The 25,568-nt window shown below is 57.7% G+C and overlaps 1 protein-coding gene across 7 annotated transcripts in view; it reads left to right on the top strand.

The window, feature by feature from the left end:
- Positions 1-616: 616 nt before the first annotated feature.
- Positions 617-25,568, top strand: part of RAP1GAP (RAP1 GTPase activating protein) — a 30,436-nt gene continuing 5,484 nt past the window's right edge. For 3 of the 7 annotated variants that reach the window (XR_004052251.1, XM_030913576.1, XM_010364343.2), the window contains exons 1-18: positions 4,740-4,966; positions 7,238-7,273; positions 8,194-8,241; positions 9,297-9,335; positions 9,778-9,963; positions 13,198-13,301; positions 13,573-13,651; positions 14,051-14,104; positions 15,186-15,269; positions 15,483-15,583; positions 15,718-15,847; positions 17,033-17,188; positions 17,662-17,733; positions 18,372-18,458; positions 18,948-19,085; positions 21,088-21,219; positions 24,311-24,420; positions 25,435-25,548. Coding sequence is in view for 4 of the 7 variants with exons in the window: in XM_030913576.1 (XP_030769436.1) it covers positions 4,892-4,966; positions 7,238-7,273; positions 8,194-8,241; positions 9,297-9,335; positions 9,778-9,963; positions 13,198-13,301; positions 13,573-13,651; positions 14,051-14,104; positions 15,186-15,269; positions 15,483-15,583; positions 15,718-15,847; positions 17,033-17,188; positions 17,662-17,733; positions 18,372-18,458; positions 18,948-19,085; positions 21,088-21,219; positions 24,311-24,420; positions 25,435-25,548 (1,745 nt within the window). In the remaining 3 variants the exon portion in view is untranslated. Of the gene's footprint in view, positions 706-4,739; positions 4,967-7,237; positions 7,274-8,193; positions 8,242-9,296; positions 9,336-9,777; positions 9,964-13,197; positions 13,302-13,572; positions 13,652-14,050; positions 14,105-15,185; positions 15,270-15,482; positions 15,584-15,717; positions 15,848-17,032; positions 17,189-17,661; positions 17,734-18,371; positions 18,459-18,947; positions 19,086-21,087; positions 21,220-23,317; positions 23,573-24,310; positions 24,421-25,434; positions 25,549-25,568 lie in introns of those variants that run through there. The other 4 variants (XM_030913577.1, XM_010364344.1, XR_004052253.1 and 1 more) reach the window with 4 other exon arrangements.

Raw genomic sequence — 25,568 nt, 5'->3', positions numbered from 1 at the left:
AGGCAGGTCTCACGCAGATGCTAGCTTTGCTGCCGGCTAGCCATGTGACCTCTGTGCACAGCTGGGTCCTGTCCGTAAAGTGGGAATACCAGTGTGGTGAGGAGGCCATGCCCTCAGGCCTGGAACGAGGGCTCGGCACAGGGCCTGGCATATAGTAGGCCCAATGAGTGTCAGTTATGGTCACTGTCATTCATAATAGTGGTAGCCCCGGTAGCCTCTCAGTGCCAAGGTGGCTACTCCCAGAGGCTCAGGGAGGAGTCCATTGTAGAGGTGGGGGCACCCTGCTTAGTCCAGAAAGCTCACCCTCCACAGCAACCCTCAGTACACCTGCCTCGGTCTACTCATCTTCAGAGTAGGTCACTGCTTGGCTGGAGAGCTAATGGAGAGCTTGGGGAGAGACTCTGTCCACGTCTCTGATCTCCAGGGAAGGAGAGCCTGTGTGGCAGCCCTGCTCACGAAGCCCCTCCTCTCCCTCCTCTTGGGGAACCCATGACCCTCTCTTCCATGAAATCTAACCCCCTCACATCCCCCAGCTCTGAGAGTGACTCTCCCAGAGTTCCCAAATTTCCTGGCTTGGGGCTCTCCCTGACCTCAGACTCTTTCTCTTCCAGGAGGAGTGATGGGCAGAACCAGCGCTTCCCTCAGGCACTAGACCTGTCACGAGTGAACTTAGTTCCCTCCTATACTCCTTCACTCTACCCTAAGGTAAGTGTCCCCCCCCATACCTATGGCCCCTGGTCTGCCTCCTACCCCTGACACATGTCCAGGGCTGGGAAGGGCCCACGAATGACTTTTGGGCAAAGGTAAAATGGGCAAATGCTGATGGGGTTTAGCTCCTAAGGGGTTGCCACTCCTGAGCCCTGGGTGAGCCTGGTGCAGTCGCAAAGGTTTAACCTGGGTCTGTAGACTGTTGTGGGGAAGGGCTTAGGGCGAATCTAAGCAAAACAGCTGGGAATAAACCAGCCCCCCAGCTATCTTTATCATCTCCACAATCAACGTCACCATCAGTCTCCTCATCTGTAAACCAGGCGCAATGAGAGGACCCACTTCACAGGGTCATTGTGAAGATTACTGCAAAATACAGACAGGGCGGCCCGGGCACAGCATCCGACACAGAGTGAGAGCTCTGTCAACAAGCCCCTATCATTATCATTAAAATCAAACGTTTGACCAGTGCCTGCTTCATGCCAAGCCATGTGCTGGGTGCCAAAGGACCAGAAACCAATCTGATACAGATCCTGCTCTCAAGGAGCCACAGTCCAGTAAAGCAACAGATAACTGAACAACGTATGCAGAACATCAAATAGCAGAAATAACGGCTAATATTTATTGAGACTTACTGTGTGCCAAATGAGTACTTCATGCTTTATTTGCAGTATTTCATCTCATCCTTGAACTATGTGATAGCTACTATAATCAGTCCCATTTTGCAGATGAGAAAATTGAGGCTCAGAGAGGTTCAGTCACTTGCCCAAAGTCACTCAGGTTGGATGTGGTGGGGCCACAACTGGATGCAAGCTGTCTGACCAGAGGGCCTGGTGTTAGGGCCTCTCTGATGCAGGGGTGATAAGTTCTCGCTTTTGCAGTACTTTTTGCAGTTTCTAAAGCACATCCACAGACTTCATGCCACCTGGTCCTTTTAGTAAACCTTGGGTAGTAGGCATTCTCTAGTTGAGGATGCAGGAGCTCAGAGAAGTAAAGTGGTCTTCCCAAGGTCACACAGCCAGAAAATAGCAGAGGCAAGATCCACCAGGCTCCTTCCCGAGAGCTCTGGCCTGGAATAAAGGCCAGGCACCTTGCCTAGGCTGGGAGGGCAGATGGCCAAGGAATGGTGTCCATGTGTGGGACCACCACCTCCATGGGGGTCCCACGTAGGGCTGCTGGGAGCAGCAGAAGGAGGTTCCTGAGACCGACTCCTGTTTTCTCTGTCTGGGCAACAGCCCAAGACTGGGGCATGTGGATCCGGGGCTTGGCAGGAAGGGAGAGACTCAATGGCAGCCCTCACTTGACAGCTGGGTTCATGAATGAAGCTCCCAGTCCCTCTCCCCGAGTATCTCAGGAGGAGCCCTGGGTTCTCACCAACGGCTGTGTGCCCTTGGGCCACAGCTTCCCCTCCCTGGGCCTCAGTCTTCCCATCAGGAGACGAGAGAGAGAGCAGGCCATCGCCGTGGGCCCTGCCTGCTAGACAGCCTGGGGTTGGCCTTCTCGGATTATTGAAAAGCTGCCTGTCCTCGGGCTTCCTGGCTTCCACCCAGTCTGGCTAGAAGCCTCCGTTTGTGCCAACACAGCTCAGAGAGTGGGCTCCGAACCTCCCCTTCCCGACAGCCCACCCCCACCTCAGAATCAAGAGAGTCTGTGGATCATCCTTCTTTGACGGGAGAGGAAGCCAGGGACTAGAGAGACTGAATGATTCATCTGGGGTCTCCAGCAAGCCAATGCTGGGCTGAGGGAACCCAGGCTTGTGACATCTTCTCCATCCTCCCCCGCCCGGTGCCCCTAGCTCTGTGCACATTTATAACATTGATGGCATCTGTCTGAAGGGCAGGTGGCCTTCCTCTGCCAGTGGGCAATTCCCTACCCCTCTCTGGGCCTCAGTTTCCTCATCTGTAAAACAGGTGACGGTTTCTTCTCTACCCACCTTGCCAGCTTGCAATTGGGTGAAAGTACTTTGGAAAGTAGAAATTAGGAAGTTGCGCTCTTATCAGCATCATTACATTCCCAGGGCTGGACAGGGCACCCAGAAGGGACATTCTCCTCCCTTCAGGCCCCACATTTGTACAGGCATTGAGCTGCCCAGGACCCTCCTTCCCTCCCCACTGCAGGGGTTTCTCCACTCGGGGATTCAGAAACCTGCACACACATACATACGCAGCCTACCCACACCTACATACAGGGACATAGTTACAGACACAAAACACACAGCCACAGCCAGGGGTCTGTAAATATATTCAGAGACTTGCACGTGTATAGATGCATGAGATACACATGTACAAACACAAATTCCCATACCCAGGCATTCCCATACACACACAGAAAGACAGTATGCCCACGTATATACAGCCACATCCGGTTGTGGAGTCTCACATGCATGCACACATGGCTGCATGCATATGTGCACACACCTTCCACACCACCTGGCACACAGCCATCTCTGGTGCTGTGAGCCGGTCTCACCTCCCGCGGGGGCAGTGTGGGAATGGATGTTTCTCTGGCTAGATTTCAATGGGTGCCCGGAAGTGTTCAGGCCTGGAAGTGGCTGCATAAATCAATATTTGCTGTTGTTAATTATTAAAACCAAAGCTACACCCTATCTGGAACACACATCTCCAGAGTTCCTGCTGGCTCTCCAGGCCCAAGCCTGATTCAAGGCCAGGTCTAGGGGGAAAGGGAGGGCACAGTGCTTTCCTTCCAGGAGCCCTTGGCTCTGGGGCTGGAGGGTGGTAGGCAGCTGCTGGCAGCTCTTTCAGGAAGCTGAACAGAGGTATGGCTCTGAGCTGGTGGGCAGCCCTGCCTCCGCAACATCCAAAGCAGCTGTGTCTCCTTGGCCACAGTTCAGGAAGCATTTGCTGTGTTCCCAACATCTGTCTGGAGGAAGCGGAAGCAAGGCCCTGTCCCTGTCCCTCCTATATGGCTATACCAGGCCAGGGACACAGTGCAGAGTCAGCTGGAAGGGCCTACAGAGGCCTTATATTTTACAGATGGGGAAACTGAGGTCCAGAGAGGAGGGAGGGACTCACTCAAGGCCACTCAGCAAATTGTAGCTAGTATCCACATGTCCCAAAATCTACCTGGGCCCTTTCCTCCATACCACGGGCCTGGCAGCCCCTCCCTAGGTGCTGTGGCCATCTACCCCAGGATCTGGAGCAGCTAGGGCGGGGGAAGGGACGGGGCAGGCCAGCCACTGTCAGGCATGGAAAGCAGGGTGGAGGAGAGGAGGAGGAAAAGGGAGAGACTCCAAAGAGTAGCACCAGGCCTTTCTCTGGATTCCACTTTGACTTCTTCCTGACTGTGTGGTCTCGGGCAAACTATTTCACCTCTTGGAACCAGTTTCTCATCTGTATAATGGAGATGACATTTGTACCTCTTGGGCTGTGACGAGATTACGACACATGCGAAGGACCCAGCTTTTTTTTTTTTTTTTTTTGAGACGGAGTCTCACTCTGTCGCAGGGGCTGGAGTGCAGTGGCCGGATCTCAGCTCACTGCAAGCTCCGCCTCCCGGGTTCACGCCATTCTCCTGCCTCAGCCTCCCGAGTAGCTGGGACTACAGGCGCCCGCCACCTTGCCCGGCTAGTTTTTTGTATTTTTTAGTAGAGACGGGGTTTCACAGTGTTAGCCAGGATGGTCTCGATCTCCTGACCTCGTGATCCGCCCGTCTCGGCCTCCCAAAGTGCTGGGATTACAGGCTTGAGCCACCGCGCCCGGCCAGGACCCAGCTTTAAGTAGGTGCTCAGGAAAAGCCCTCTGTCTGCAAGGTAACCCAACCCCGTCCTTGATGCCCTCAGGCGGGGTATCCCGAGCCTGGGAAGATGGAGAAGGTGGGGTGGGGGCGCGCTGGGGAGAGCCAAGCGGGGAGTCCGAAGCACCCAAAGCATCTAGCGCTCCAGCTGGAGCGCGCAGGCGCAGTGTCCCGGGGCCGCGGGCCGGGCCGCCCCCCGGGGGGCGTGGCGTCAGCTCCCCTGCCCCGCCCCGCGCCGTGCCGCCCGTACCTGGCGCCCCGCCCCCTCCTGGCCCGTCCTCGGGGCTAGCCCATCGCAGGCAGCGCTGTTGCCGGGAGCCGGGAGCGCGGAGTTCGGCGCTGTGGGGCACGGACCCGGGCGCGCGCGGGCCGGGAGCCGGCCGGGCCAGCTGAAGTGCCGCCTGGGCGGGGGCCGGGCCGGGCCGGGCTCAGGATGGCACAGCCGCGGCTCCCGGCGCCCCCCGGCCGTCCGCGGAGGGGCTCGCTGCCCGCGGGGGCCGGCTGGCAGGTGAGGACCCGGGCGGGGCGGCGTGGCGAAGGGACCTCGGGGCTGGGTCACCCCAACTGCTGAGGAGCCGGGCCGGCTCTGCCCCAGCCACGGAGGGCGCGCAAGGCTCCGTCATGGTGGGCGTGTGAGCTTCTGGGCTGACAACGGCCGCGGGGCACACCCCTAACCTGGGGTCCCGGAGCCTGGGGCTCTTGCAGTGGCCTGCCGAGTGGCACTGTAGCTCTGGGCTGCAGCCGCAGGATGTGTGTGGGCGCGTGCTACCGTCGAGACCACTTTACCCTGCCCCTGCTGCGTTTGGGGGGCTCTGAATGCTCCAGGGCCACTTTGTGGTGGTGTTGGCACGTGGGGCACCCCCATCTGGGCCCCATCTCTCAGAGCCCTCGCATGTGTCAGGGCGTCTGCTGCTCCCTGTGAGGCTGTAGCTGTGGGTGTTGCTTGTTGCTGTGTGTACACTCTGGGTGACAGGACCATGTGTCAGTGTTTATGTGACTGATTCCCAGTGCAACAAGGCGTATTAGAGTGTTCCTGGCTACATTTGGTCACCCTGAGAGGGGTGTCTTAATGGGGGACATTAATGCACCCATCATCACTGTGACTCTTTGGGGCCGTGCCCAGCTGAGATTGTGTGGCTGACCTGGTCACAGAAGCCAAAGTTGCTGTCATACAGTGTGTTGTGTTGACGGGCATGTTTGTCTGCCTGGACTTCAGGTGTGTGTCTGTGGTTTCTGCTGTAACTGCCTGCGGAATTGTCGCTTTCAAATGCAGAGGTGTTGGGTGTGACCATAGGGGACCATGGGTCAGGGTGTCCCATGGACTCCTGTGGTGGGTTTTACAGGTGGGTCTTGCCTCTATGGGCAGGCCTCACAGCGTGCACATTTACACGGGCTTGTATCTTGTGACCTTTCCCAGGGCTCTGTGTGTGTGTGCAGGTGAGGGCTGTGTGAGGTTCAGACCGTGTCTCTCATCCTTGGGGATTATCTACCCCAGCAGTTGCTGGATACCTTTTGAGTCTCATTCACTGTTGTTATGTGACCCTGCTGAGGCAGGCAGGGCTTGTAGCCGTGAGTGGGGCTGCATCTGGGTCTGCCTGGACACACCCGCCTGCCTCTGTGGCTGTGTGTTGTCATGCCTCTTGTTCTCACACATGAGAGTGGTTTGTGGTGTTACTGTAGCTTTGTGTGCAGTTACTGGTGTGCAGACCTGCGCAGGTTTGGGTTTGCATTTGTGTGTGTATCTCTCCTGGTACTTGGACCTGCATGTGTGTGAGTGGGTGTGCTCCTGTGTAACTCAGACCCAACGTGTATATTTGTGTGTTAGTATATAGCTCTAAGAATCACTATGCACAGTCCCCATCATATGTGTTTGTGTGTGTTGTTTTCTTGGTACATGAAACAGGTATAGGGTGCAGTGGGACTTTAAATATTGCTGTGCAGGCTTCTGTGTGTGTGAGCAGGAGGGGAGGGAGAGAGATGGAGAGAGAGAGAGAGAGTGTGCATGCTTCCTGGTGTACAACTCCGTAGCACATGTGTCAGCAGGAGCCGCCTGAGCTGAGCCTTGGAGGGGCAGGGGGAGGGTCACCATCCTGGAGGCTCACCATCCTGAGCCGGGCCAGCCGGCATCCCTGCCGCCTTCCAGGAAGGCTCACAGGGAGTTGGCGCTGGAGAGGCCAGGGCTGCCAAGCGCAGCTGGCAGACACCGGATTAACTCTGCGTGTGCCCTGGCTCACCTCAGGAGAGGCTAGCTCGAGTGTGCGAGGGTTCAGCTGGTTCATGCACAGGTGCCGGGCCTGTGGGCATCCCAGTGTCCTCTCCCCTGAAGCGCCCTCAGCTCACTCTGCTTGGAGAGGGGTGGGCTGTCTGAGCAGTGGGCTGTGGCCTGGTTGACTGAGCCTTGCCCCCTTCCAGGAGAGGTGGAGAGAAGCACAGACCCCTCCTGGGGATCCAGGATGGGCTCATCTCTGTGGCTGGGACTTGGGGCTACCTGTCCCTCCCCAAGGGTAGCAGCCTGTCAGGGAGCAGGACTGAGTGGGTGGGTGGCCCTGGGCCCTGGGCCCTGGGCCCTGGGCTCACCTCACTTGGCAGTTGGCCAGACTACGCGGGTCTCCCACACAGAGCCCCCTCCCACAGTGCTCCCGCCACTCCCACTTGCTGCTCAGACAGGTGCCTTGATCACTGATCAGAGCTGGTGGGACCCGGAGGGCCGGGGCGGGTGGAGGCTCCTCTGAGGCTTGGCAGGGTCAGCTGACCCCACTCTCCTCTGTCTCTATTGCAGAACACAGATCTATTTGAGATGATTGAAAAGATGCAGGTGAGGATGGCTCTGTGGCCTGTTCTGGGGAGCCACAGAGCTGGCTGGGCTGGGGCTGGGGGGCCCTTGCTGCATCTCCAGCCCTTCACCTCTCTGAGGACAGGCCACGCCAGTAGAAGATGGTGGCTACTGGTTGTCCAGGATCCTCTGTCTGGAGGTCAGGGTACAGGATGCCCAGCCCTCTCCATCTAGGCTCCCAGCTCCCATCCTTGTGTGGAACTGCAACAGGGCTGGGGTCAGATCATCAACCCACCCCACAGACACACACTGCCCCTCACCCAGTGAGAGACACCACAGGCTTTGCGGTAGGGGGCCCAGGTGGAATGGAGCTGGAGGAGGGGACAGATGCTGGGGGCCTGTCAGCCAGTGACTGTGCTGCAGGAGTGGGAGGTATTACCCCTACACCCTCCACCCCCCAGCCCCGTATGCTTTTCACATAGGTATGCACTGGGAGGTGGGCAGGGGGTGCTGGGGTGGGAGTGCCTTGAATACCCTCTCAACTTCGATGCCTCCTGTTTCTCTTTCTGTCTCTCTCCAATGCCTCCTATTTCTCTGTCTTTCTGTCTCATCTCTACCTCTCCCTCCCCCTCTCTCCCTCAACACATATCTGTGTAGATAACAGCCCCCCCCAGCTCACACAGTGTCGTGTGCACCTCCCCTGCCCCCGCTCCCAGTGGCACGTGCATTCCCGCAGAGCCCTCAGCCTTCCCTGAGGCTGCCAGCCTCCAGCCCCAGTCACTACCAGGACAGCCAGCCCTTCAGAGAGGCCCAGGGCCCCCAGCCAGCTAGCACCCTGCCCTGGGAGTACCCCAATCTTCGTGGCCCACCTCCTAGGGCTTTCCCCTTGCATGCCTTGGGGAGGGGAGGCAGCGCCTGGCGGCGGGCCTGGGAGAGTGTAACAGTGCTGCCTTCTCTTACAGGGAAGCAGGATGGATGAACAACGCTGCTCCTTCCCGCCGCCCCTCAAAGTAGGTGGGCCTGGCAGTCTGCCTCCCTCTCTAGGGGGTGGAGGGGATCTGGGAAGTGCTGCCACCACTGCCCATCAAGCAGGAAATCCATCCCCTTTCAGGAAGTAGTCTTATAGTGTGCCAGGTGCGGGGGGCCACAGCCGCGAGCAGGGTAGACCCAGCCCCTGCCCTCTAGGAGTTCTGTGATGAGGAGAACCCCTCTCTTGCTAGAGGGCTGGGGCCTCTATTCTAGCTCCTCCTCTCTGTCTTCACCGCTGCAGACTCCCCCTGCTTCTCCAGGCGTCCCCGCCCCAAACTCGAAGCCCTCATCTCTCAAAGACAGCTGCTGCCAAATGTTTTCCCTGAAACCAGTGATGACCAGCAGTTGCAGGAAGACTGCAACCCAGGCCCTAGGAGACTTATGAGCTCCTGCTCCATGAAGCTGCTGTCTGGATGGGGAGGGAGTGATAGGGAGGCAGGCCTGGGTGCCCCCAGCCGCTGGTGAGGAGACTGACCAGAGGGGGGGCACCCAGGGAGATGAAGGGGAGCCTCTTATTTTTGACCCACTTTTCTTAGCATATGGTTCTTGGGACTTGGGACCCCAGAGACCCTAGAAGACCAGGCCTGGTAGAGTGGGCCCAGGGCTGCAGGGTGAGGGTTAGAGGAGGGTGCATGGGCAGTAAGCCTGATGCTCTCTTCAGGGCAGAGGTCCTCACACCAGCAGTCAGTGCCACCTGGGAGCCTGTGAGAAATGTGCATTCTCAGACCCCGCCCAAACCGCTGCATCCAAAGCTCTAGGGTGGGGTGCAGCAACCCATGTTAACAAGCCCTCCAGGCAGTCCAGCGGTTTCTTCTGGGGAGGCAGTGAGCCCTCCTTTCCCCAGGCAAAGAGAACCCCAGAAGATGCCAGCACTCAGCACGCTAAGCCTGCCTCAGCCCGTGCCCATCTGTAAGAGGCAATGAGGCCAGGGCCCCATCCACACCCTGAGCCTTGAGGCTGGCCAAGCAGAGGCGAGCGCTGGGGGGCCTGGAGGACGGAAAGATGGAGAGACCCTTGTCCTGTTTGTGTTTTGCAGACAGAGGAGGACTACATTCCCTACCCGAGTGTGCACGAGGTACTCGGCTAGACCCCCCTATCCACCCTTACCCAAGCCCAGGAGGCACTTACGCAGGGCTTCTGGATACCAGGTCCTCCTCCTTAGGAGCCTGACCCGCAGGCCTTGCTACAGGCTGGAGACTTAATTTCCAGGCCCAAGACCTCAGAGCCCATTTGAAACCTTAGGCCTTCTGAGCCAAATGTTCCAGCTTCCTGGGCCAAGGTCATGCTCCAGCTCTATCTGCCCCCACACCCCTTCTTGGAGACTTGGGTCTCGGCACTGTCTGGGTCTGGCTGAGGGAAAGGGCTGGAGCAGAACTCTGGGGCCCACACAGGCTCTGGCCTGTCCCCTCATACCCCTTAGCCATGACAGAAGTGGCTCCAGGTCTAAGTTGGGAGGGTGTCCTGGGGTCACTGGTGGGGTACAGTGTGGGGTGGCTCTCAGCCGAGTCCCTCTTCAGGTCTTGGGGCGAGAAGGACCCTTCCCCCTTATCCTGCTGCCCCAGTTTGGGGGCTACTGGATTGAGGGCACCAACCACGAAATCACCAGCATCCCCGAGACAGAGCCGCTGCAGTCGCCCACGACCAAGGTGAAGCTCGAGTGCAACCCCACGGCCCGCATCTACCGGAAGCACTTTCTCGGCAAGGTGGGTGGCCGGCTGGTGTAGCGGGGCTGGCTGGGGTGGGTCACAGTTCAGCTCCACTCGAGGCTGGGCCTGGGAGGGAGCAGAACTCACGGGCCAGGGCTCTGTGACAGTCCTAGAGCCCTGAGTAAACGTGCTCCCACCACACACACTTCCAGTCCCCAGGGAACCCGCATGGCGGAATCTCTTGTTCATTCAACAAGCATTGATTGCAAAGGCAGCATTATGGCACAGCGGTTCACGGCAGAGACTCTGCCGGGGCTTGAATCCTGGCTCTGCCAGCCACTACACAGGACATCGGGAAATCGCTTAACTTCTCTGTGCCTCATGTGCTAATCTGTGAAAATGGTGGTTGGTGATAATGATACCCACCTCATGAGGTTGCTATGAGGCTTCAGTGAGCTGTTATCTGTCAGGTCTTTACAGTGGCATCTGGGACAGAGGAAGTGCTCAGTCAGGGGTGGCAAATAATGAGGACAGGCCGTGTGCCTGGCCCTGTTCTAGGCACAGGGTATACAGCAGCCAACACAATAGACCCAGCCCCTCCCTTCGGGCGACTTGGAGTTAGGGGAACAGTAACGTCATGGATTGATGCAGCCCCTGCCCTGCCACCAGCACAGAGCAGGGACCCTGTCCAGCAACCACTTGTCAGAGCACTGAGGGAGCCGAGGGGAGGTCCCATGCCGGGAACGTGTGTGTCAGGTTGCAGGCCGGGTGCTGTCTCTTTGTCAGCGTAGAGCCAAAATGGGGAAGTGTGTCGTGGACTCTGGAGCCTCATGGCATGTGTGGGAATCTTGGCTCTTCCATTAACTGATAGTGTGACCTTGGGTAAGCTATTTAACTTTCCTCATCTGTGAAAATGGGGATAATAAAAGTACAGGCAAAGCTTCTAGAACCATGCCTGGCACATGGTAAATACTCAGTGAATGTTAGCTGTTGTCACGTCTTCATAATTACTTGGTGATATCAGGATTATTCTGTTTTTTCAGAAGAGGAAACCGAAGCTCAGATAGGTAAATGATTTAGTCAAGGTCACACAATGACTAAGCCTGGGAATTGAACCAGCTTTGGCTGACCTTCCATTAAGATGCATGGGAGAGATCATGCTCTTAGCCATTGTGTGTGTGTGTGTGTGTGTGTGTGTGTGTGTGTGTGTGTGTGTGTGTGTGTATGTGTGTGTGTATGTGTGTGTGTGTTGGGAAGAGGGAGTGACTACTTGGGGGTTGGGAAGCTGTGTGACCTCAGTCTGGGCCTGGGCATTGGCCTGACTCTGGGAGACACTGGTGCTAACCAGTGGAGTTAGGGGAGGATCCATTGTGACTGAGACTAAACCAGCAAGCCAGGTTCAGGAGCCTTTGCCTGGGAACAAACCCAGAACCCAGCATGCAATTCCACTTCCCAGCTGAGAGGTGGAGAGAGACCTGCATCCTAGGCATCTGCTGTCCAGAGGTTCCCAGCTGGGTCTGGCAGGTGGTAGGATCTGGGGATACTGTGTATGCCAAACACATGGTTGGCACTCAGAAAAGTTTGTTGAAAGAGTGACAAGTGACAGATGAAGGCAGGAACAGATGAAGGTAGTGGACCTTGAATGCAATAGGATCTGAAGAAGTGCAGGCTGGAGGGTCAGAAGAGGTGGCTGGGCGCCGTGGCTTATACCTGTAATCACAGCACTTTGGGAGGCCGAGGTGGGCAGAGCACTTGAGGTCAGGAGTTCAAGACCAGCCTGGGCAACATGGCAAAACCCCGTCTCTACTAAAAATACAAAAATTAGCCAGGTATATTGCTGGGCACCTGTAATCCCAGTTACTCAGGAGGCTGAGGCAGGAGAATCGCTTGAACCCAGGAGGTGGAGATTGCAGTGAGCTGAGATGGTGCCACTGCACTCCAGCCTGGGCGACAGAGCAAAACTCTATCTCAAAAAAAAGGAAGAGGTCTCATGTCCAGGATCAGATTAGCAGTACTGAGGGGAGAAGTCCCAGGGCTGGCAGAAGGGCAGGCCCCCTTTCTGACTCTGGGTGGGGTAACGAGGGAAGCAGCCAGGTGCTCAGGCACTGGACCCTATCCTGGCAGAGGGGGGAGGTTAGGATGACTTTGGGCGTTGACTTTCTGGGACCCTAAGCCCGCTCTCCCACTGTGTCCCAGGGGCTCCTCTGGGCTTGGGGGTGTCCAGGGAAACTCCCCGCTCCCTGGACTTCCCTGCCGAGTGCCTCCTTATCAAGTGCCTGCCACTCCCTCTCTGCTGGACGGTGTCAAGCATTTGGGGGTTTCTGCTACTCTGTGCCCAGGCAGGACTGGGGGACTCTTCCCCGGGTCCATTGAGAATGCCCCTGAGCTACGGATTCACGGGGCACGTCCACTGGCCCCTGCCTCTGTCTGCTCCTGGCCTCTGAGCACAGGTGTTCATGTTTGAACAGGATTTACTTCTAGGATGATTCCTGGGGCGGGTGTGGCCGGGCAGTCAGCTCCACTCCCAGAGCTTGGGCTAGGGCTGGGGCTGGGGTTGGCAGGGGGAGCCTGGGGCCGGGCTGGGTGGTGTCTCCCTGAACTTCCAGCCCTTGGCTTTGGGACTTCCCCACCTGGAAGAGCCAGCCCTGGGCTCCTCTCTAGGGGTGCCATCCCTGCAGCAGCCACCCCTGATACTCCTCGGGGTGTCTTCCCAACCCTGTGCCCTCTCCTCCAGGTGAGACAGGAGGGTGGAAACCTGCCTGGCTAGCCGCCCTGTGTGTTGTGAGATGTTTCGCTTCCTGTTTCTCATAGGCCCTGGCTTCAGGGGCCACAGAGTCACAGGTTGGGCAATCAGCTTTTGCTCATTGAACACCTGCTGGGGGCCCAGCCCTGAAAAGGGCCAAGGCTGAAGACAGGCATGGAGGTCCGAATATGGTCCCGACTCGATGAGCACCCAGAGATCCGGTGTTACTACCCACCCTCACTGAACTGAGCCTGGCACTTCATCCCTTTCAGTCCTGGCCGCCACCAAAGTACAGGGTTCCCTCCTATTTGGCAGACTAGGAAAGCAAGGCACAGAGAGGCCAAGTGACCTCCTCAGGCTGCCCAGCTGGTCAGTGGCAGAGGGGGGCTTTGAGTGCCGGTCTGTCTGACGTGGGATCTGCTATCAGCCATAACACCTGCTATGGGCGAAGGACCCCCCATCTGGGAGTGGGTTGGCTTTCTGGCCTGGTTTCAGGAAGCCCCATGCTCAGCCTCACCCACTCCCCTGGACCCCACCTCCCACTGCAGGAGCATTTCAATTACTACTCACTGGACACTGCCCTCGGCCACCTTGTCTTCTCACTCAAGTACGATGTCATCGGGGACCAAGAGCACCTGCGGCTGCTGCTCAGGTGAGGGTGATGGGGGAGTCCCGAGATGGCAGGAAGGGCTGAGGCCTTAGAATCTCAGAACCCATCTCAGTTGACCCACTCTCTTCATCAAGGCCCAGAGAGGGGCAGGGATTTGCCTGAGATTGCACAGCAAGTTAGTACCCGAGTCAGCCTGACACCCATCATCACCTCTGGTCCTCGCTGTGATCCACCCCCTTCTGGCCTTACTTTGTGGGGGTGGGGTTCCCGTTTTCCTTTCCCAGGCCTTCACCATGTGACTTTCTCTTCCTAGGACCAAGTGCCGGACATACCATGATGTCATCCCCATCTCCTGCCTCACCGAGTTCCCTAATGTCGTCCAGATGGCAAAGGTGAGGCCTCCGCTCCCCTGAGCTTCCCTGGTTGGCCTCGCAGATGGGCACCTGTGGGGCTTCAGCTCTGCCTCGGTGTGTCCCCTTCAGCCGTAGGCCCTTGCCCTGGGCTGCTGCCCTATCCTGAGGCCGTCTCTCACGTGTTCCCACCGTGTCTTGGGCTGCCATGTGTTCTCCCGGGCCCCCGTCCCCTGCCTGTGTGCTTTCGGTTTTCTCTATGGCACCCTCAGATCTCAGGGGACCTCCATTCCCTAAGCAACAGTGAACCCCGAGTCCTGCTTCAGCTTTGGCCGTCCCCAGCATGGCTCCTCCCCAGACCTTGACCAGGGAGGCCCAGGCAGCCCCGTCCTCTCCTCCCTGGCCCCATGCCTCACACCCCTCCCTTATCTCCTCCTGCAGCTGGTGTGTGAAGACGTCAACGTGGATCGGTTCTATCCTGTGCTCTACCCCAAGGTATGACTGGATCTTGTCACAACTCACTGAGGGTGGGTGAGTAACTGGAAGACTGAGCATTTATTAAGCACCTTCTGTGGGCCAGGTACTTTTCCCCAGGTTCTCTCATTTAATCCTCACAATAACCCTGTGAAGTCCACAATTTGCAGAAGAGGAGCCACCGAAAGGGCCTGTGCCTTACCCCAGGGTGCACAGCAGATAAGGAGGGCCTGCATTTAAGCCTAGGTTTGTCTGCCTTCGAGGCTGGCCTCGCTAACATCTGGAACCTCTGTGATGTTTGGAGACCCTCCTGAGAGCAGTCTGTGCCGCAGTCCTCCCCTGGAACGGGTGTCTTTTCTACTGGCCTTGCCTTTTTATCCCAGAGGAGACCTGTAGAGAAAGAATAGCCCCGGCACTTCCTGCCCGGGTGCTGGGAGCTGGGCTCTAGACACGGTGACAGTGTGGGGATAGGGGCAGGGGCTTCTGCCTTGGATGAGCCAGGGGCACCTCCTGGAAGAGGACAGACAGGTAAACCCTTGTGTCCCTGACTGAATTCTGGAGCAGTGTGAGGTCTCTAGAGGTGGTGTGGTCCAGGACAGGTATCCTGAAGCGGCTTCAGAAATCAGGGCCCACCTCCTGCTTATGGGAGAGGAAACTGAGGCCTAAGGTGAGGAGGAGAACTTGCTCAATGCCCACAGCAGATTGGTGAGATGTGGCCTGTTCTGGAAGAATGATGTGGGTTTACAGAGAAGCCGAGGAGTGAGTTGGGAGTTAGACTGGAGTAGGGGCGGGCTTGGCATGGCAGGACTGGGACTCACGGCAAATTCAGGAGTGATGAGCTTAAGCTTTGGGATCCAACAGACCTGGGGTCAAATCCCAAGCCTGTACGTGCTTGCAAGCCATTGACCCTAGGTGAGTCACTTAAGGTCTCTGAACCTGAGATTCAGAGGGGACAGCTGGACTGTCTCCCTCCCAGGCTTGTTCTGAGAATTACATGACGTGATGCGTGTAGAGCGCCTGGCTCAGTGCTTGGCACAGGGGAAGAGCACGTCGAATGGCAGCTTGCACATGCAGCCTCTTCACCCGGCGTCCTCTCCTGCAGGCTTCCCGGCTCATCGTCACCTTTGACGAGCATGTCATCAGCAATAACTTCAAGTTTGGCGTCATTTATCAGAAGCTCGGGCAGGTGTGCTCACCTCCTCCTCCCTGCTGCCCCTCCCCACCCGGCCCCGTATCTGGAGCCTGACACCTTTTCCAGGGCAGCACACCGGCCAAGGGACTCGGGAGCCCAGGAGGCTGCCAGAGGTCCTCCCTCCAGCCCTCTCTGGGTCCTAGTAGGGACAGAGGGCAGGGGCTTCTCAGGAACTCCTGCTCAATGACCTTGGCCCCTCATTCCCAGACCTCCGAGGAAGAACTCTTCAGCACCAATGAGGAAAGTCCCGCCTTCGTGGAGTTCCTTGAATTTCTTGGCCAGAAGGTCAAACTGCAGGACTTTAAGGGGTGAGTATTAGGGTGGGCTGAGCAGAGTGTAATCTGACCTGTGCTCCTGGGCAGGGAGGGAGCCCCTGTCCTGGCCCCGTGGAGGCCTGGCCGGGGCTGGAGACTGAGCCGTGGCCTGGGGGGCCCGGGGGCAGGTTCCGAGGAGGCCTGGACGTGACCCACGGGCAGACGGGGACCGAATCTGTGTACTGCAACTTCCGCAACAAGGAGATCATGTTTCACGTGTCCACCAAGCTGCCCTACACAGAAGGGGACGCCCAGCAGGTAGCCTGGGCACCCCCACCTGCCTCCCACCTTCCACCTGTCCTCCCCCTCCACCTGTCCGTTCAGCCTGCATCACGCCAGGCTCAGCGCCGGGCCCTGGGACAGAGATGGAAATGATCAGCGTCCCCACTTGTGGGCTCTCATTGGGTCAGGGGAGACAGGCTGCTTCAATGCTGGGAAAGCCTTGGTTTCTACAGTCAGAATGGCACCCATCTCCTAGGTGAGCATAAATGCGTGAGTGCGTAGAGGGACTAGAACAGTTCATAGTACGTTGCAAGAGTTTAGCAGATCTGAGCTGGTGCTTTATGGGGAGTGGAGAGCATCATGGGGTCATGTGGGGACATGTAGTCTTGGCAGAGGTGGGAGCTTTCAAGAGAAAGTGACTTTTAGACTGTGAAGGAGCTGGGAGAAGGCAGGGAAATGTTCCAGGTGGCGAGAACAGCTTCTGCAAAGGCCTGGACTCGAGGACATGCAAGGCATGTTCCAGGAACTGAACTCAGAAGTGTGTCCCCTTGTCCTGAGCCTCCTACAGGGCTATCTGCCTTCCCAATCAGGTCCCCAGCCCAAGGGAATAAAAGGGAAATGTGAGAAAAATGGAAATAGTTATTCCTTATTTTTAGTGTCTTTTTAACTTTCTTTTACTGAGGGTCTGCGTTCAGTTTAGCAACATGAATGTATACCAAGTAGAGCTTGTTTATTCAATCGGGGGCCATGTTTGGGGCATTGATACAGGAGAAGGGCTGAGAGGTAGGGTCTAGGGACCGAGAGACCTGGGCTCGAGTCCCCAAGCTCATTATAGCTCATTATAGCACCTTCCAAGTCACTGCTCTCGGCCTTGGTTTCATCATCTGTCACAGCACTCCAAAAAACCTAAAGGAATTGTTCTTGTAATTTCAATAGGTGTCCAGGCACAAGTGGGTTTTGATTACGTGGATGAATTGAATAGCGGTGAGGTCTGGGACATTAGTGTACCCTCGTCACCTGAAGAGTGTACGTTGTTCCAAACAGGCCATTTTTCAACTAAAATCGTTTTAAGACAAGTTTATTTTGCTACATTATTTTGAGGAAAGCAAATCCTTAGATGTGCACTCTGACTACCCCAAACCCTCCTAAACCCCTGCGGGCACCCCTCTCCCCGGTGGGCCCCTGTGGCCAGACCATGAAGGCCCGTGGCCTTGTGCTCAGTTGCAGCGGAAGCGGCACATCGGGAACGACATCGTGGCTGTGGTCTTCCAGGATGAGAACACTCCTTTTGTGCCCGACATGATCGCGTCCAACTTCCTGCATGCCTACGTAGTGGTGCAGGCTGAGGGCGGGGGCCCTGATGGCCCCCTTTACAAGGTGGGTGCTCTTGGAGCCTCCCAGGGGCGTCAGCAAGGACCCTGGCTGCAGCTCTGCCCTCCCTGGGATGCCCCTCTGAGCCTCACTTTTACCAGCTGTAACGGGGGACCATGGAAGGCTTCAGTGGTGCACTGTTCACACCATGGCCTCTGTCTTCCCCAAAGCTCACCCCCTCAGAGAGGACGGTTTCCCTCCTCTGCCTCCTGGCCTGGTATCACTGTCCTCCACCTCCCATAGCCTCCTCTGCCTTCACCATCCCGATGATTCCTGTAGCCCTCACCCCTCTCCACCACTAAAATTCAGGGCAAAAGATAGAGGGCAGAAATCCCTGGAAGAAAGATTCATCCAGCCCACAATCACTGAGCCTCCCCGACCAAGGGGCAGGCCAGGGAGGCAAAGTAGAGGTTTCTGGCTAGGGTGGGGCAGAGCAGACCCCAGACTCCACAGGAACAGACAGCTGCCCTCCCTTCCAGGTCTCTGTCACTGCAAGAGATGATGTGCCCTTCTTCGGACCCCCCCTCCCGGACCCCGCCGTGTTCAGGAAGGTGAGGGGCAGCCCCTAGTCATGGGCAAAGCAGGACAAAATGGGTGGGGGCCTGGGGGGTGCACATACATTCTGCCTTATGGGGTCCCAAAGCTGCATTGTGTGCCAGGGCAGCTGGGCTCCCCTAACTGCAACTGGGGACTGGCTTTTCCGTTCATCTTGAAAACACATTTTTTTTTTTTTTTTCACAAGGTCACAGAATAAACTACACAGTTGTTTTATACTTTCCATGTAGTAGACTGGCCTTTCCTCATTTCTGTTCTCTTTCTGACAGTTCCAGTCTCTTCTTTCTTCTAAAATGTTTGGGGAGGGGCACACTTCAAGCTTGGGCTTCAGCTCTGTACACAACTCAGCTACCTTAGACTGAAGCAGTAGGTCGAGACCCCAACTCAGACCCTAACATCTGTGGGGTTTGCTCTCCTGAGGGCATGGGCAGCCATGAAGGGCACTGGGGCCCCTTGAAGGTGCCTGGGGAGCTGAACCCAGGGAGATGCCCTTTTGGGAGTGAAGAGGGTGACCCCAGGCCCCAGCAGAGCATGGTTCAGGAGCTGCAGCCTCTGCCTCACTGGGCTTCAGACTCTTGTTTATGTGTTCATCTGAACCTCCCTTTCTCATCTCCTCCACACTGGGGGTTTCCAGGGGCCTGAGTTCCAGGAATTTTTGCTGACAAAGCTGATCAATGCTGAATATGCCTGCTACAAGGCAGAGAAGTTTGCCAAACTGGAGGTGAGGATGGGCTGTAAGAGCTGGGTCACCCTCTTCTCACCTTCCAACCTAGAACTTCAGTCCTGTCCCTGGGAAGGGAAAAGCCATGTTCAGACCCTGGCCTTAGTGGGGACACCTGGGGCTGGATGGATTGATGGATGAGTAGGAGGTTGGGGAGAGGAAGCCGGAGGGATAGTGAGGAGTGCCCAGGAGATGCTGGGATGCGGGCAGGCTGATGGGGGACACCTTGGGTCTGGGTAGGGGGCGAACCTGGGGGGGTGGGGCCGTGAAGCCAGACCTTGAAGAGGCTGTGAGGGGCCCTTCATATGAGGGTCCCTGGGGGCTGCTTGAGCTGTGGAGTGGCCTGGGGGAAGGCGGTGCAGGGGCCCTCCCCACTCCCCACTCATTCAGAGAAGGTGTCCCGTGCCTCAGAAGGTGTCTGGGATTTGAACTGTGGGCCGAAGGGCTGATCGCTGGGGTCCTTCCTGACGGCCCGAGCCTGGCCCACAGGAGCGGACGCGCGCCGCCCTCCTGGAGACACTCTATGAGGAACTGCACATCCACAGCCAGTCCATGATGGGCTTGGGCGGCGACGAGGACAAGATGGAGAATGGCAGTGGGGGCGGCGGCTTCTTTGAGTCTTTCAAGGTGAAGGGCCCCAGATCTAACTGGCCGGATAGCAGGGATGCGGCTAGGGCGGAATCCCAGGCTGAGGCTGGTAGACCGATGGACACGGTGTGGGGGTGGAGTCTGGCAGAAGGGGCGTGGCTTAGGGGGTGGAGTCCCGGACTGGGAGGTTTACACAGCATGGGGAGTGGCTAGAGGCGGTTGGCATTGGAGGTGGAATCTGAGAGGGGGTGTGGCTAGAGCGAAGTCCCGGACTGGGGCTGATTGACATGGTGTGGAGGTATGGCTAGAGGCCGCTCGCATGGGGGTAGAGTCTGGGAGGGGACGTGGCTGGGGGTGGAGTCAGGGGCCGGGGCTAATGGACATGGCGTGGGGGTGTGGCTAGAGGAAGCCCTAGTCTGGGAGGAGGGCCGGGCTCGAGGTGGATTTGGGCTTTACAATGGGCTTACACTTGGCGGACATAGTCTGCCTTGAGTAGAGTTTGAGGGAGCAGCGTGTAAGGTGGGGCCCTGGTTTGAGGAGGAGTAACTGTTGGAGGTGGGGCCTAGGTGGAGAATTCACCTGGGAATTCTGCTGAAGGTTGGAGGATTCTGGGAGACAGCAAGGGCTGCTGGTACAAAGGCTGCCAGGTCAGCAGGCAGAGAAAAGAGGAAGAGGCTCTGTCTTGACTGAGAGAAAGAAATAGAGTTCTCAGAAGGGGTGTGTGAACCATGATCATTGGAGAGGGACCTGACCTGTGTGACCCACCCTGCCTGTCCCTGGTTTAGCTTAGCATTAAGAGCACGGACACTTCAAATCTCAACTCTGCTACTTACCAGCTTGGGCGTTCCGTGAGCATCAGTTTCTTTATCTGTTGAGTAGGGTAATGGCAACTTACCTCATACAGTTATTGTTATCTTTAAAAGAGTTAGGTTAGTGCAATATAAGTTTAAAAGCAAAATGCAAAACCTTGCCTGTCTGCCTCAGCAACTATTGTTTGAAATGAGAAGTGTGGGGAGTGGAGTAGTTCCTGGACAGGGTCTGGACTCACCCAGGCTACAGGGCCCCAGGTGGTAGCCTTTTTGCCACCGTCTCCACCCACCTGCCCATCTTCCAGGTGCCCAGCCAGCTGGTCACACCTCACCCTCAACCCAGGGCAGGTCACACAGCTGGAGATATGGGTTGGAATAAGGGAATTAGTCCAGCTGCCCAGGCCTGCCCAGGAACTGAGGGGAATAGATCATCTTTGAGAAAGAGGCTTGGAGACTGGAGACAGGACAGGTGGGGTCAGTATGGATCTGGGGTGTCTCCTTTGAGGAGGGCTCCGATGGTCCTACATCTGGTAGGTGCTGGATGGTGGACCTAGATTAGGTCAAATAATTTCTCAGAAGCAGCAGAGTCCAGAGTTGAGGGCATGGGTCCTGGCATGCTGGGCTTGCCCCTGCCTCAGTTCCATCATGTGTGAAATGGGCATGATTGCTAGTCCCCTTCTTGCAGGGGTATCCAGTGACAGAGTGATTGTAAAGCACTGGTCCCACAGCAAACATTTGGTATAGATTGGTCTGAAAAAAACAAGGAAGAAGGGTGTGAGGGAAGAAAAGAAAGAAGACAGGAGAGCTCTAAGAGGCCTTAACAGGAGTGAAACTCAGGTGTCAAGAGAGCTCTCTGTACACTCAGTATCTTCTGCAGTCCTTACGCAGCCACATGAGGACACTCAGCACAGAGCAGCCTGTGTGTCCCAGAGACTGAGAGAAGTGAAGTCGTGTCCCCCAGGCCACCCGGCAAGTTGGTGGCAGAGCCAAGACCTGAGCTACCCTTAGGCAGGCCCCATATGTACCTGCTTCTCATGTGACGCACAGGGAAATTGAGGCCTGGCCCCACCTCCCTCTGTTGCCCTGCTGTCCATGTGCCCAGGGGAAGGGATTTCCAGGGCTCATCCAGAGTGGCATTGCCGGGGAGGGACCAGATGCCTGGGCTCCTGGGTTTCCCCAAGGGGACGGCCCTTAGGAATCCTGTGCCTCCTCCACCGCCACCCCCTTCACAGAGGGTCATCCGGAGCCGCAGCCAGTCCATGGATGCCATGGGGCTGAGCAACAAGAAGCCCAACACCGTGTCCACCAGCCACAGCGGGAGCTTCGCGCCCAACAACCCCGACCTGGCCAAGGCAGCTGGAATAGTGAGTGCCCTCCCTGTGCCCAGGCCCCTGTCCCTCCCTGGGGGGGCCCTCAGCTCTCCTCTGTCTCTTGAGGCCTGGCCCCCCTCTCTCTGTTGCCCTGCTGCCCATGTGCCCATCCTAGGCTCTGGATTTGGTCTAGCCACTGCTTTCCTTGGGAGAGGGGTGAAGTGCCCAGGCCAGGACACTGCGGTGCTGACAGCTTGCAGCCTGCGGCCCCTTCCCAAGCTCCTTGGCCCTCCCCTCCTCCTGGCCCCTTATACATTGAGGTGTGACTTTCCGCAGGTCAGCCCTGGGGCAGCCTCTGTGTCTCATTCCTTATTGAGTATCTACTATCTGTTTGCTGGGGACTGGGCTGCTGTGTGGGCACCTACTGTCAAGCCTTGGGTGTCTGTGGGCACCTACTGTGTGTCAGGCTGTGGGCACCCACTGTGTGTCAAGCCCTGGGCTGCTATGTGGACGTGCACTCTGTGAGCATCTACTGTGGGCCTGGCCCTGAGTACCTGTGAGCACCCACTGTGTGTCAGGTCCTGGGCTGCTGTGTGGGCATCGACTCTGTGAGCGCCTACTGTGTGCACAGCCCTGGGCTGCTGTGTGAGAACCTACTCTGTGTCAGAAAATGGACTGCTATATGAGCACATCGTGTGTGCTAAACCCTAGATGTCAGTGAACACCTACTGTGTGTCAGGAAGTGAGCTGTTGTGTGGGTACTTTTTCTGTGAGCACCTCCTACTGTGTGTCTGCAGCAGCCAGGGCCTCTGTGGTGTGGCTGCCTATTGTGTGTCGGGAATCTGGCTTCTGTGTGAGTATCTCCAGAGGGAGCACCTCCTGTGTGATCACTGACTGTTGTCCAGGTTCTGGGATTCTGCTGCTCACACTCAGGAGTGCTGGGCACATGGATGAATACGGCCTATGGCTGTGGGCCTCACTGCTGTCCACTGCCTAGTGGCCACCCCAGGACACTGCACCCACTGCTGTGCTCCTCACCCATCCATCCATCCATCCACCCATCCATCCATCCATCCATCCACTCACCCACCCACCCACCCACCCATCCACCCATCCATCCATCCATCCATCCATCCATCCATCCGTCCATCCATCCGTCCATCCATTCATCCATCCACTCACCCATTCACCCATCCATCTCCATCCATCCATCCATCCATCCATCCATTCATCCATCCATCCATCCATCCACTCCATTCATTCACCCATCCATCCATCCATCCATCCTTTATTGACTGTCTACTGCATGCCAAGCCCTGCGCTCAGTGCTGTGAGGCTATGTCACGTGGCAGGAGGGAATTCTCCCAACCTCTGCTGTCCAGCAGTCACCAAGCACACTGTCATGTGAGAAGCAGGCCCAACCTCCCCCACAACCCAGTTTTATCAACCCCTCCCTTCCTCTTCACCAGAGTGACCCAGCCTCCTATGGGTGGCCGAGAGGGGCCCCAGGGACAGGACCAGGCCAGCAGCACCCACCATGGCAGTAATTGGACCCATTTCTGTTTTGTTTTTGCACAACTCTCCCTCTCTCTGTGTTTCCTCCTTTCATTCCACTCTCTCTCCTTGTTTTTTTGTTCCCTCCTCCCTTCCCTCTCCCCTGCTGTGGCCTCTCTGCCCTTTGGCTCTCTGTTTCTCCTTCCTTCTCGCACCTGTCTTTTTGCTCCCTCTCCTCCTTCCCTTTTCCGCTCTTCTCACCTTCGCTTTTTCCTTTCGGCCTTCCCCTGTCTTCCTTCTCCGTCTCTGACCCTCCCTGGGCCTGTCTCTGTGTCCTTGTGTCCCTGTCTCTCTGGATTTCCTTCTGTGCCCGTCTGGTGTGCCCTCGCTGGCTCACGCGTGTCCCTGTCTCCGGGTAACTGTCTATCTGTCCATCTCTCTCCCTGTCTCCCCTGTCGTCTGTCTCTCCTTGTGCTTCTCGCCTTCCCTTCCCCTGGCCCTATCTCTCCCATTGCCTCCTGCGCCATTCTCTTCCTTTTTCTGTCTTCCTCCTTTCCCTGCCTCTCCTCCTCTCTTTGTCTCCCTCCCACCATCTCTCTCGCTCTCTGACTCTTTCTCTGTCTCTCTCTCTCTGCCCTCGCCCTCTGCTGCTTGCCAGTCATTGCTTATTCCTGGGAAAAGTGCGAGTAGATTCGGACGCCGGGGCAGTGCCATAGGCATAGGAACCGTGGAAGAGGTTGTCGTCCGCGGGGCCGCCGGCTCTGGAGGCTGCCTGCACGCGCTGTTCTCTGCTCGCTCTCAGGACGGAGGCCATATTGGGGACGTTGCCCCTCTGCCCCCGGGACAGGCCCCAGGGCGTGCGGGATGGAGTGGCGGCAGCTCCGATGGCACTCAGCACCTGCTTTGGGGCCTGGTACCTGTGCCAGAGCCAGTGCCCCTCACCAGGGGCTTCTGGCCCTGCCTTGGCCCCTGGGACCCTGGCCCAGTCCCTGCCAGGATCCGGTACCCAAAGGCCCTACACCCAGCCGCACGTCCCCCAATATCGCCGGTCTGCATGGAGCGCCATCCCTCTCCTCTGCCCTGACTCCTCCTCCCCGCCACAAACTGGCCTGGGGTCCTACCCCTTCCTGCCTCCAGAGAAGCTGGGGGCAGGCTTTTGGGGCCTGGGGCATCCCAGCACAGTGTGTGGGAAGCTGGCGGGGGGTCTTCCAGCTATTGGGCCAGAACCTCCCCCACCCAATTTGGAGTTCCGGGAAGGGCCCAGCTGGTACGGGGTGGGGCTTGGGTTGCTGCACCACGCTCTGACCACCGCCCTTAGGCTGCAGATCCCACAGAGCCCTGCGGGGCCGGGAGTGGTAGCTATTCTGAGGACTCGGCCTCCTCCCACCCCAGCCCCCTCAGGACCCTGCCCTAATCCTGGGCCTGTGTTGGCGGTCCTGCCGTGTGAGCTTGGGAGAGCCCCTTGCCCTCCTGGGGACTGTCGCTTTCTGTAAACTGGGAGGGCTATTTCTGGGGATGGATATCTTCTCTCGTTCTTTCTTGCTCACCAACTCTGCTTCAGGGCCTGGGGTAGCAAGGTCCCCAGGGGGGATGTTGGGGGGCACTGGGGCTCCCAGGGAAGGTGGCACTGAGTTGGGGCCTCTCCCCACAGTCACTGATTGTCCCTGGGAAGAGCCCCACGAGGAAGAAGTCGGGCCCGTTTGGCTCCCGCCGCAGCAGCGCCATTGGCATCGAGAACATACAGGAGGTGCAGGAGAAGAGGTGGGTGAGGGGGGGGACAGTGCCCTGTTCCCCTGCACCCCCATCCCTGATCCCTGTTTGGTGGCAAAGCAGAGCAGGCAGAAGGGAGTGCCGCCCCTCTGCCTCTCTGTCCCCACTAGTGACAGCTTTGTGGTCAAGTCTCTGCTGCGTGTCGGGCACCAGGGCCAGCACGTCACCTAACGTGCCACATGCAGATCAAGAAGCCGTAGGTCAGAGGGGTCAAGGAGCTTGCCCAGGTCACACAGCCAGTGATGGGCAGAGCTGGGATCTGAGCCCTGATCTGTCTAGGGCCAGCACCCATGCTCTTCCCACGGCCCCAGCGCATGTGGGAGGGCCTAGTGCTGATGTTTGGGGTAGCCACAGATGGGCCTGGGGGGTGAACGAGTGTGGGCAGCATAAGGGCAGTGAGCCCAGGCCAGCAGCAGGGCTGCCCCCGGACATCTGAGGCTAGCTCCTGGGTGTGAGTACTGCCTCCCTGGTACTAACCATGTGTGACCTTGGGTGAGTCACTGAGCTCCTCTGAGCCTTACTGTCCCAACCTGGAAAAGGGACAAGAACACAACCCATGGTGTGGGGCTGCTGTGGGGACCTGGGGCGCTGCATGTGAGGCCAGGGCCAGGCCCCCTGAGAGCTCCAGGAGGGGAGCGGGCATTGTCCTTGCTGCTGCCAGAGCTCCACGTGCTGTGAGTCCTGGGTTCAGGTCTTGGCACTGCCACGTCCTAGCTTTGCATCCCTGGGCAGGTTCCTTATCCATAATGGGACAGCTATACCTGCTCCTGTGGAGAGGACCTGGGAGGAGTCCCATCCCTGTCCCATAAAGCCCCATCAGTGCCAACCCCATCACTGGCCAGGCTCGCCAGGGAGCCCACAAGACTGCTCCAGGGCTGGCCCTGAGGATAGGGGTGTGGGTATGAGGCAGGAGGCACCGTGACCCCCCTCACCGCCTGGGCCTCATGCTACCCCTGATGCCAGGCCCGGAGCTGAATCCCCCCGCTGCCCCCGTGTGCCCCGCAGGGAGAGCCCTCCGGCTGGTCAGAAGACCCCAGACAGCGGGCACGTCTCACAGGAGCCCAAGTCGGAGAACTCATCCACTCAGAGCTCCCCAGAGATGCCCACGACCAAGAACAGGTTGGGGCTCAGGGCACGTG

The sequence above is a fragment of the Rhinopithecus roxellana genome, chromosome 12 (assembly GCF_007565055.1).
Source record: "Rhinopithecus roxellana isolate Shanxi Qingling chromosome 12, ASM756505v1, whole genome shotgun sequence".
NCBI lineage: Eukaryota > Metazoa > Chordata > Mammalia > Primates > Cercopithecidae > Rhinopithecus > Rhinopithecus roxellana.
This window is presented reverse-complemented; position numbering and strand designations above follow the sequence as displayed.